The following is a 12325-nucleotide window of genomic DNA, read 5'->3' on the forward strand; positions in this document are numbered from 1 at the left end:
CTGAATCTCAAACATGAAAGCTTTGTAACTATCTCACAGTGATTAAGTAAAGAAAAAAATTTTTTAAACAAGAAAGAAGCTTCCTGGTATGCAGCAAGCAAACAGCCTTTAAACAACACTGAACTTTATGCATTTTGAAAAGCCTTGAACCACCGAAAACTCCATTGAAATTTTGTGCATTTTAGAAAACCCTCAGCCACCAGAAAGGATGGACCTGTGGGTATATCAAATCTCTATTAATTGAGAGACTTTTTATTTGGGAGAGGGTTTGGACCACAACCAAGTGTGTTCAGGAACTGTGACATGGTTTATGGCACCTGCCCTGTCTATATCTGGCTGAAATGGGAAGTTAATCTAAAGTTTATCTCTCTCTCTGTTCTCTTCTACTTTTCCACCTTACTGTTCAGGCATTCCCATCTTGGTTAAAAGATGATGAGGTGTTGGAATGCAGGACTTTCAAAGGAAGAAGATGTTTTGTGAGTAGGCACAGGCTTCGTCTCAGTTCCCTGGGTATTACTTCACTGTAAGTGGTGGGCCTGTGATGCCAGCATCCTGCCTGTAACTCCTGTGCATCACCCCCCAATGGACCCTTCTTGGATAGAACCACTTATTTGGGGGGAAGTGTTAGTTCTAATGTCATTAGCCACAATGCTCGGACTGCGACTATACTCATCAATGATTGATAAGATAAAAATGAATTCTTAATTCTTTCTTTTGTTAGCAGTGAAACCAAGATCTTTCAGTGAGAGAATTGTCGCTCATGCATACTCTGATTCCAGCTCTGCATTTACGGTCTGTGGATTTTCAAAAAGACAGCAGGAGGTCACCTTCCCACTGCCTGCCTGTCATCCAGTGGAATAGAATCCCGTTCCTTTCCCAGTGGCCCACCAGGCTCTTCCCTGCCCTGTCCTGCTGACCACCAGGCAGTTAGAGGGTTTAGTGGCCAGACCTCTAGTGCAGACCTCTAGTGAGAGTGCAGCTGGAATCTTTCCTCACTGCCACCAAGGAAAAAACTTTGTCATGGGGGCTGTCTCAGGGCAGGCTGCTGGGGAAGTTGCCCTCAGAAATCAAGATTTTATTTAGGTTTTACCAGAAAGATTTTATTCTCAAGTTCTATATCCGAGGACCGCAAGAACAACAATCTGAGATCAGACTCTCTCTTCTTAAAGGAATTCCCACCCCAGGGGAGGCAGAACTGTCACTGTCACTGTCCTCCCATTGTTCATCAATTTCCTCCAGCGGGCCCAGTAATGTCTCCATTGTGAAACTTTTTGTTACTGTGTTTGGCATATTGAATACGTCACAGGTAGCTTGCCAGGCTTTGCCCTGTGGGCGAGATAATCTTGGTAGCTTGCCAGGCTCTCTGAGAGGAGCAGAGGAATCGAACCTGGGTCAGCCAGGTCTGCCGCATGCAAGGCAAACGCCCTACCCAAACGTCTGACACAAAATATTAACACAGAAAACAAAGAGATCCATTACAGGGAACTGGCCAGGGATGGGTGGATGCGAGGGCTGCCAAGCTGGAATCAGAATATCATGGCTGGATAACTTCTAAGTTTTGTCCCAACATGACCCTAGTAGATGTCAGGGAACTGAGCAGGGAGAAAGTCCCTTCACACCATTCCGAACATTCTCCAAGGTACTGTGAAACTCAGTTCTTTATGTCAGTGTATCGAAAGTTCTCTGATTAGAATCGCTATCTCTGCTGTGTCCATTCCTGCCATCCAGGTCCCAGAGCCTCACGTTTTCAGGAGCTACATATTTCTGTTCCCACACTTCAGCTCCACACTCACGCTCCACCCCACCTCTCCAACCACCCTGCAAGTATGTGTCTTTTACTCAACTTCTGGGTTTTTCCCGTCTTGTTCAAGTAGGGCTGGTGGAGCCCCAGGTCTCAGGGGGAGGCTGGGTGTTTTGAGGAGTGACTTGGAGAATGATGGAGTCTCTGGAAGAAGCTCAGTTTCCCTGAATCAAGGGTGAGTGCTGGAATAGAAGAATGTTTGGAGAAAAGAGTGTGAATAAGACTCAGTGGATGCCTTAAAGCAGTGTTTCTTAACCTTTGCCTGACCATAGTTCCCTTCTGAACTTCTTTCCTTTCTGTTTCTCCCGTCCTACTGATCAATGTCCCGGTCTTATGCTACAGCCCCTGTATTTTACACACTTTTCACCTGTGTCTCCTTGGAGTATTCTGAGGTTCCTAGGAGTCCTTACCCCAGCTCCCTGGTCCTGGTTCAGGAGCACGCACACAGTAAAGCACCAGGTGGGCAGGTAAGAGGCTGGTGCAGAGCAGGCACCAGCAGCTGGTCCTCGTTGGACACTCCCTCTCCCTGCTCCCCTCCAGTAAGTGTGAACACAAAGAGGAGGGGCTGTGCATCCTATCAGGACAGGAAGTGACTGGAGATGAATGAAGCAGCAGGTGAGATCATACCTGAGGGTGAGGTGGAATGTGACAAGAGTTCCCCCAAAGATGGACATACTTCTAGCCCTCCAGTTCTGGGATTTCTCACAATTTTTGTCACTAGGGCAGGAACAGTGTGAAGACAAGAACACTAATTATATCCTGAGTGGCTTTGGGCTCTCTTTGTGTGTGCTTACATGCGTATGTATGTGTGTGTATGTATTTATGTATGTATGTATGTATGTGTATGTTTTTGTGTGTATTTGTGTTTATGATGGGGTGCTCAGGACTTACACCTGGATCTGTGCTCAAGGGTCACTCTTGATGGTGCTCAGTGGATAATATGCAGACTCTGAGGTTCAGTGGAGTCAGGTACATGTAAGGTGTAACGCAAACCCCGGTAGTACGTCTCAGGCCCAATATTGAACTCTGTTTTGAAGTGCTTCTCCTTATTTTTGTGTCAAAATACACAATGTGCAGTGACTAGAACTTCCATGCCACTCTTCTTATGCAAACCTTAACTCTCCACTGTGTATGGATAGAATGTTTACCCATGGATGTAAAACTTGTTTCTTAGGGCTTATTGTCAATGTGCAAAATATGCATACTTGTACTAAGAAGTACCTGGGCATATTTTATCTGCCTCTAAATATTTGAAGACACTGAATTTTAAACCAGAGATACTTTGCTGGTAACCTTGAACCTCCTATGTGCTTTCTCTCTCTTTAAAGTACACATGATAGGGAAATGCAGGTTTTGTTACTCAGTGTCCACATCTATGGATCATTTTGGAGTAAAACACTATTCGATCTCTAAAATGTGTCTGAGATTCCCTTATGTCAGATATTTACAAATATGGGCTGATACTGAGGACATGACTTCAGTCCAACAATGACAACAGAAAGCAATAAGAAAGCATCACGTACTTTCATGTGACAAATGTAAGAACTAATCTTAGATTTCTTTAGAAAATTGTATCTCTCGGGCAATACCCACTTCTCTGTATATTTCAGCAGATACTGACTCCTCATTCACTGAATATATTAAATAGTTTTGTGTCTGGAAGTTTAGTTTGATTGTTAACTTTAGTTAATCCCAATCATCACTTTTTTTTACTCCCAAACTGTATTCTATATATGTAATATCAAAACCACTTTCATAGGTAAATTTATCTGTCTGAAAAACACAAGAGTTTTTTGACTTAAAAATCTCACTTTTTTTTTCAGTAGCTGTCTTACACTTAATATAAGTTTCATTTCTACTTATGCACAAGAAGAACAAAAGTTTTATAAAAGTAGCTCTTGACATTTCAGCTGCCTTAAATGACTAAACATCTGTTTTGAATGGTGCTAGAACCAGACTTTTGCATTTCAAAGGTTGTTGTATATAATGGGAGAGACCGTTTATTAGATTATATTTAAAGAGGTTGTGACTTTTAAATGACAAAACCAACTGCCAAATCCGTAAAAATAACGAGAACGAGACATTGTTAAACTTTAATTCAGATCTTTTCTTATTTCTTATGAATTTACAGTTTTACAGAGCTTTCAATGTATAAGATGGATAAACATTTTACAGCCAAAGCGCAGCATGGCATTCACAAAACACAGAGATAAAGCATTTATTTATATTATAATTCATCCACTTAAGTTCAGGCCACAGTCTCAGCGAGTGCTGCACACATAAGAGAAAGCACACAGTTCAGGGGGTACAAGAGGAAACCCTCGTAGGCATGCTTCCGGCATCTCAGTGTCCACTCAATATCTGTTAGACAAATCACAAAGCCCCCCCAGAGGGTAGCAACAGATGATTTCTTTGAAGGTTTTCCTCAGCTCTTGGCTCCGAAGTGCATAAATGAGAGGGTCGATGATGGAATTGCACATGATCAGGATGAGGTACAAGTTGAAGTGGGACATAAAACACACACAGTACGGGTTCTGGGGGCAGGAGATGTAGAAAATTAAGTGGAGGAAGAACGGAGCCCAACAGACCACAAAGACTCCGATGAGGATGGTCAAGGTGACGGCGCCCTTCATGTTGGCCCCTTGGCGAATGGTGCCTGTGCCCGGGAGGACGGCGATCCTCTTAATGTGGAGCCTGGCCATGAGGAACATGTGGACGTACAGAGAAGCCATGAGAGCCAGCATGGTGAAGAACATGGTGATGAGGCAGATGATCACAGCGCTGCTGTCCGAGTAAATGATGAACAGGATCCCGGACACCGAGCAAGCGGCCCAGATGCAACTTATGATGATGCCCACGCGCTTGACTGTCATGATGTTATGGTACTGGAGCGCATAGAAGATGGTGAAGTACCTGTCCACGGCGATGGAGAGCAGGCTGCAGATGGACGCCAGCAAGGAGCTACAGATCACCGAGTCGATGACATTGTCGATATTCACCGTGAAGCTCTGGGCATCCGTGTCCGTGCTGTTCAGCAAGGTGATGACGATGGTCTCGGAGCCGTTGGAAACGCTCACCAGCATATCAGCCACCGCCAGGCTACAGATGAAAAAGTACATGGGCGAGTGCAGGTTCTTGTTCTTGGCGATCGCCACGATCACCAGGATGTTCTCCAACAGGCTGATGACCCCCAGGGTCACGAACACTTCGGGAGAGACAAAAAGTTGCTCATAGCACCCTGAGTCCGCCTTGGCTCTCCCCAGCGCGTCGCTGGCGTTGCCGCGCGCGCCTCCTCCTCCTCCTCCGCCGCCGCCGCCGTAAGCGCTGTGGTTCCAGAAGTGGAGGGAGGTGTGCATTCCGTGGTGCGGAGCGGGGTTCATCCTGGACCAGGTGGGCTCCGGTCTCCCCCGCGCCGCCCGGCGACGGCTGACGACCCCGGGATGCGACGAGAGATGCGTAGAGGCAGGATCGGTCCCCCAAGTCTTCAGCAGTCTGAAAGTTTGCAGGCTGAGACCAGCATGCCTGTGGTCAGCCGGGGCCACCTGCTCCGGAGGTGCAGGGACGGAGTTGTAAGTCTCTGGCAAGTCACCTGCACGCTCGGCTCCTCATGGCTTGCAAAATCTCAGGCTTCAAAGTGTTTCTTTTCCGTGAAAAAGAGTCTGCGGCTCGCTTTCCTGCGTTTCTGGCTTCTGCTTGAACTTGAGCCGGATGCGTGCAGTTCTTTGCAAACGCTGTTCCCCGGCAGATGCTCCCGCGACTCCCCAGTCAGTTCTGCTCCTCCAAGAAGGCAGTTCCCAACCTGAAGCACTGCTGGAGAGTGCGGAGCTGAGACTGCTCTCTCAGATGTGTGCGGGCGGGGAGGAAAAATAGATACCGAGCGGCTCCTCCCCTCCTTCCTCCGGACCAATCCCAGGGTAGTGGAAGCACGGAGACACCCAGTGATGCCCCGAGGTACAAATCGCGGGCACAGCTGATTCAGAGGCGCGCTCCAGAGCCTGGACCAGTCTACGTTTCCCTTGCCACGTTTTCAAGGAGTACAACTTGGTCCCTACGGAATAGTCTCTGATATCACGAGCCCTCGTGAGGCAGCCAGGCTTCATTCATCCTGCACCTGCTAGAGATAGGTGTGTGTGTGTGTGTGTGTGTGTGTGTGTGTGTGTGTGTGTGTGTGTGTGTGTAAAATGAAGTAAAAAAAAATTTCATCCTCTGTCCTGAAATAGATGCACTGCCAGTATTACTCTCTGGATTTCTTTGAATTGAGTACTCAGCTCAGGCAGTAATGCTTGAATTCATGATGTCTGCAACACAGGGAGAATATTTGCTAGCATACAGGTAGAGCCAGCGCTGAATGAAGGGTCTATGTAGCAGCTAAAATTTAGCAAAGGGCTCCAAAAGGATTTTACGTTTTGGGCGCACAGATCTGATATGAAAAGCTTTATTTTTGTCCAGACTAGAAAAAGTTTCATTTTTATTCACAATATTTAAAATTCAGGAGCCAATTAGGTAGCAGAGTGGGGGAGGTACTTGCCTTAAGTGGGATTTCATCCCCAGCAGCACATTTAGATAGTCCCCAAGCGAGCCCCAACAGAAGTGATCCCTGAAACAGAGACAAGATCAAGTCCTGAGCCAGCAGAGGGGTCCCCAAAATATAGTAATAATAATAGCAATAGCAATAATAGCCATAAAGTACTGATGCAAACTGTATTTTCTCTGAGCTCAGAAAAGTAAATATCAATAACCAGACTATGGTTTCTGTTATTTACTTAATCATTTATAAAAACTGGCAAGTATCTAAAGCATGCATTTGAATAAATTCAGTCATACACGTATAGCCACAACATCATTATCAGGATCAGATTATTAGACACATTCATCTACTCTAAAAATATTCTTGTATATTTTATGCTTAGGTTTATTTTTATAAGAATACTTGACACAAGAGTTATCTTCCTAGAATATTTTTATTTTTTTTTTCACTCACTGGAAATCCTCAGACAGTTGGGCTGTTAGAATTCCCCCAGTATTTGAGAGCTGACATCAGGATTTGAACTTGCAGCCTTATGCTTGCTGGTCACGTACCTTAGGCCACTGCACTCTCTTTTGATCCCCCTCTTAAACGATTCAAGAAGACAATGAAAGACAAGTCTTTCTCTCTATATATGTGTATAAATATATGTACATATATTTTCATATATATACACATATTTTCATATATATATAAATTTTGCCTACCAAAGTAGAAGTAAAAGAATGGCTTATATCAAAAATACTGGGCTCAATCTCTATTGATGAGGATGTGGTGAAAAGGAACTCTCATTCACTGCTGGTGGGAATGTTGTCTGGTCCAACCCCTATTGAAAACAGTGTGGAACATTCTCAATAAACTCAGAATTGAGCTCCCGAGTGACCTAGAAATTCCACTTTGATGTACCTATTCCCGGGAGAGAAAAAAAAGTTATTCAAAAGGATGTATGTACTCCATTATTCATTGCAGTACTCAGTACAATAGCTAAAATTTGGAATCAACCTAGATATTCAATGACAGAAAAGTGGATCATAAAAACGTGGCATGGGGCTGGAGTGATAGCACAGCGGGTAGGTTATTTGCCTTGCACACGGCCGACCTGGGTTCGATTCCCAGCTTCCCTTATGGTCCCCTGAGCTCCTCCAGGGGTAATTCCTGAGTGAAGAGCCAGGAGTAACCCCTGTGCATTACCGAGTGTGACCCAAAAAGGTAAAGGTAAAAGGTAAAGGCCCTCCCGTTGATCGTCGATTTGCTCGAGCGGGCCCAGTAACGTCTCCATTGGAGACTTTGTTGTTACTGTGTTTGGCATATCGAATACTCTCGGTAGCTTGCCGGGCACAAAAAGAAGAAAAACAAAACAAAACATAAAAAACACAAAATAGATACACAATGAAATATTGTGGATCTGTAAGGAATTATTGAATCATGCAATTCGCTGAAAAATGGATGGAGCTGGAAGACATCATGTGGAATGGAATAAGTCAAAAGAAGAAAAAAAGCATAGGATAGTAAAACTTATATGTGATATTTAGGATAACTGGATGAGAGGATGTAATGTGTTAAAGGGGAATGCTCAGATAATCCTTGTCTCCAGAGTCTAGGGAGGAGAAGGAGAGAAATAGAATGGAAGGAAGGGGAGAGAAGGAACAGGTGAGAGGCAATAGGGGCCAGATCAAGGGGATTAACGTGCAAAGGTGGTTTATGGAATGATAGAAATGATAGAGTCAAATATCCACACCACAGAATCAACAACACTGAAATCAAGAGACTTTAATACCAAATTTTAAAAGGTGCCTGTCAGTAGAACAGGGCTGCAAGGGGATGTGGTATGGGAGGAAACCTGGGACTATTGGTGACAGGCAATTGACACTGGTGTTGGGATGGGTACTCAACACTATGTGTCTAAAACTCTACGGTACTTTGTAAATCATGTTGCTTTACCAAAATTTCAAAACTAATTTTAGCTTTAAAAGTACATTTTTTTAAAGGACATGATATAAATGTAGATACTACAATGCAGGAAAGGTCTCTAGTACTCATTTATTTTGTATAACTGAAGTTTTATAGCCATTTAATGATAATTTATTGGCAATGATATTGACAAAATATTTTTTGATTTAACAGTAAAAAGGCAGAAAAAAACTAAAAGAAATCGAGAAGTGACACCATTCAAACTCAAAGATTTCAGAGTTACAAGAGAAACAATTAACAAAGTGTAATATAAAAAATATTTGCAACCCATGAACGAGAGAGGGGTCTTTCTCTCTATATATATGTGTATATAAATATATGTACATATATTTTTATATATACACATATATTTTCATATAGTCTCTGAGTCTTGGCCGTTGATGGGATTACATGGCGCCAGGGGACCAGTTGGTGGGTGTGACCCCCGTCTACTGGAATTTGGAGGATCTGGGTGGAGAATGCTCGGCCCCAATCAGAGTAGGCTTGGAGATCTCGGCCCCGGAACCTGCGTGACTTTGTCCCTCTGCCAGTACCTTCATGTGTGCGGAGAGTGGTCTCAGCATGGTGGTGGCTGGTCCTGGAGGTCTTTGGCTGCTGGAGCCCTGGTCGGGGCGGGGAGGAAAGCTCAATCCGCTCCCCTCCAAGGGGCCCCGGCAAGGACAGCCAGGCGCGGGGGCAGGAGACTGCTCCGGCAGCCAAAGACCTCCAGGACCAGCCACCACCATGCTGAGACCACTCTCCGCACACATGAAGGTACTGGCAGAGGGACAAAGTCACGCAGGTTCCGGGGCCGAGATCTCCAAGCCTACTCGGATTGGAGTCGAGCATCCTCCACCCAGATCCTCCAAATTACAGTAGGCGTGGGTCACACCCACCACCTGGCCCCCTGGCGCCGTGTAATCCCATCAACGGCCAAGACTCAGAGGCTATAAAAACCAGATCCCGGAAGAGAACAGTGCAGTCTTATTATGTCTTATTATGACATCTTATTATCTCATTCCTACTTTGGACAAACTAGCAGGCTACCGAATGTAGTCTGCCCACACGGCAGAGTCTGGCAAACTCCCCGTGGCATACCCAATATGCCAAATACCAGTAACAATGATGGGTCTCATTCTCCTAAAGAGCCTTGAATATAATCTCAGGGCTAGGATGAAGGAGACATTACTGGGGTCTGCTCGAGGCAATTGATGAATAACAGGATGATTTGTGATTTGTGATAATTTCATATATATAAATTTTGCCTACCAAAACAGAAGTAAAAGGAATTGCGTGGAAATTTGTATGGAAGAAAGATATCTATTTAGAGAAAATAGTGAATAAAAGGCAGAGTCTCCTGCCCTCATGCTTGGCTGTCCTCACCAGGGCCCCTTGGAGAAGGGCGGGTTGAGTTTCCCTCCCAGCCCCCAGCAGAGCCCCAGCAGCTGAAGACCTCTGGAACCCAGCCACAGCCATGCTAAGACCACTCTCCACATGCTCAGATGAGCCTCACACTTGAAGGAACTGGCAGAGGAACCCAGGTGTGCGGGACCCGGGACTGATATCTCCTGCTCGGATGGGGACTGGGCCTTCTCCACCTAGATCCCCTATCTTCCAGTAGCTAGACATTTACACCCACCAACTGCTGTGTAATCTCACCAATAACCAAGATCCAGAGACTCTACATCCAAGCTCCTGGAAGCGTGCAGCTGCATTTGTGGCCTCTATACCTTTTATTGTCTAGTTTTCACTCTCAGAGAACCTGGAAGGCTACCAAAAGTATCCTACCCGCATATATGCCTGACTGGGAACACCTGTAAAGGTGACTAGAGGTTGCCCCAAAAGCCTCCATCCCTCCTGGAGAGCCTGGCAAGCTACTGTGAGTATCCCGCCCGCACGGCAGAGCCTGGCAAGCTAGCTACCTGTGGCATACTCAATATGCCAAAAACAGTTAACAGTGATGGTCCTCATTTCCCTGACCCTGAAGAACCCCCAATATGCCATCGGGATACATTAGCATGTGACAGGGATGAATGGAGATGTTACTGGTGCCCGCTTGAGCACAACGGGATCACAATGATACAGTGAGTAAAAATCAGTAGTTAAAATGAATGTTAATTGCTCTTTTTTTTGCTTTTCACAAGAGTTTTATTTATGAACATAATCACAAAGAAATTTTGGAATACCATATTCATTTGAAATCTGAAGCTAAATTATTTGTGGTAGATTTATAAAGCCTTGATTGTGTGGTTAATCAAGCTGAAAAGATGGTGTGTTATCATCTCCAAGGAGGCCTTTTAATTGTTACCATAGTTTAGTTTTCTATGAGTCAGAAGAAATACAACCAGCAATGTTAGACACATTCATGATATTTTGAAGGTTTATTCAAGACGCGTTTCCTTGAATACACACAAAATTGAGTTAGAACATAGATATTACTTTCTGAGAAATATCCCTGTTTTAAATTTCTCCCCAGATAAATATAAAACATTACAAAAGAGAGGTATTAAAGATTTGTAGAATCTTGCTTTTTAAATGGTTTTTATTTTTGGATGGCAGTATTGATTTTGTTGGAAGGAGGCTTTTCTCAGCTCCTTGATTAGGAGTGGGCAGTGGTCAGTGATGCATGCAGTAGATCAACCCTGGAACACCAACGTGCACAGCATACTCTCTGGTCTTTTGAATGATCTCTTCAGCTTCCTGAAATCTTTCTATTAAGATATATTCATGGATTTTGCACCTCAGAATTAAAGGAAAGATTCCAAGATCAAATAACTTTGGAAAATATTGCAAGCTCAATGATTCGAGAAGTTCCAGATTATATAAAGTGTCTGAAATCTCTCTCTTGTAGAGCAAAAATAATATGCCTTGATTAACTTGCTTCCTTTTCACTTTCTCCCACTTCCATTTTTCAAGTGGCCTATAACTTTATTTCAAAACTGCAAATTTGTTTTAGTAGATGTTTTGAACCTAAGGTAGACTTTGTGCATTGATGATTTTGGCAAGAAATGCAATATAAATATGGTGAACATGGAAAATTGCATCTTGGTGAGCCAAGGGAACACCGCATCACAACTTCAAACATTTACCAGTTTTCTTAGTCTCTGCATTAATTAGGAAGCATGTGCAAGATTGTTCCCCAAACAAAAATCCAACCCCCAAGGGCAAAAACAGTTTATGTCACACAAATAAATGGGAAGCAAAAATGCGCCCAGACTTCACTGTTGGTGGGAATGTTGACTGGTTCAGCCCTTCTGGAAAACAGTATGGACAATTCTCAAAAAATTAGAAATTGAGCTCCCATTTGACCCAGAAATACCACTCCTGGGAATATATCCCAGAGAGGCAAAAATGTATAGTCGAAGTGACATCTGCACTTGTTTGTTCATTGCAGCCCTCTTTACAATAGCCAGAAACTGGAAGAAACCTGAATGCCCAAGAACAGATGACTGGTTAAAGAAACTTTGGTACATCTACACAATGGAGTACTATGTAGCTGTTAGAAAAGATGAAGTCATGAAATTTACATACAAGTGGTACAATATGGAAAGTATCATGCTAAGCGAAATGAGTCAGAAAGAGAGGGATAGACATAGAAAGATTGCATTCATCTGGGGGATATAAAGTAACAAAATAGGAGATTAATACCCAAGAATCGATAGCACAGCGGGTAGGGCGTTCGCCTTAAACGCGGCCAACATGGCCGACGCGAGTTCGATTCCTCCGCCCTTCTCGGAGAGCCCGGCAAGCTACCGAGAGTATTCGATATGCCAGACACGTAACAACAAAGTCTCCAATGGAGACATTACTGGGCCCGCTCGAGCAAATCGACGATCAACGGGAGGGCCTTTACCTTTACCTCGAGCAATACCCAAGAATAGCTGAGATCAGCACCAGGAGGATTACTCCATAGCTTAGTGGCCAGTCGGGCATTCTAGAGGAAAGGGCAATTCAGATAGAGAAGGGAGCACCAAATAAAGGGTGTTTGGAGGATCCTCCCAGGAGGGGAGATGCATGTCGAAAGTGGACTATGGACTGAACATGTTTGC

The 12325-nt window shown here is 44.2% G+C and overlaps 1 protein-coding gene across 1 annotated transcript; it reads right to left on the reverse strand.

The window, feature by feature from the left end:
• Window positions 1-3887: 3887 nt before the first annotated feature.
• Window positions 3888-5207, reverse strand: MC4R (melanocortin 4 receptor). The gene has a single exon (XM_056106966.1). It carries the CDS (start codon window positions 5179-5181, stop codon window positions 4156-4158), a length of 1026 nt encoding a protein of 341 aa, XP_055962941.1. The 5' UTR covers window positions 5182-5207; the 3' UTR covers window positions 3888-4155.
• Between the last annotated feature and the right edge of the window lie 7118 nt (window positions 5208-12325).

Source organism: Sorex fumeus, unplaced genomic scaffold, assembly GCF_029834395.1.
Source record: "Sorex fumeus unplaced genomic scaffold, SorFum_2.1 ptg000151l, whole genome shotgun sequence".
Classification (NCBI taxonomy): domain Eukaryota; kingdom Metazoa; phylum Chordata; class Mammalia; order Eulipotyphla; family Soricidae; genus Sorex; species Sorex fumeus.

What these genes read in the sequence shown, in the direction of transcription:
- MC4R (XM_056106966.1), bottom strand. Translation starts at nt 5,181, where the DNA reads ATGAACCCCGCTCCGCACCACGGAATGCACACCTCCCTCCACTTCTGG.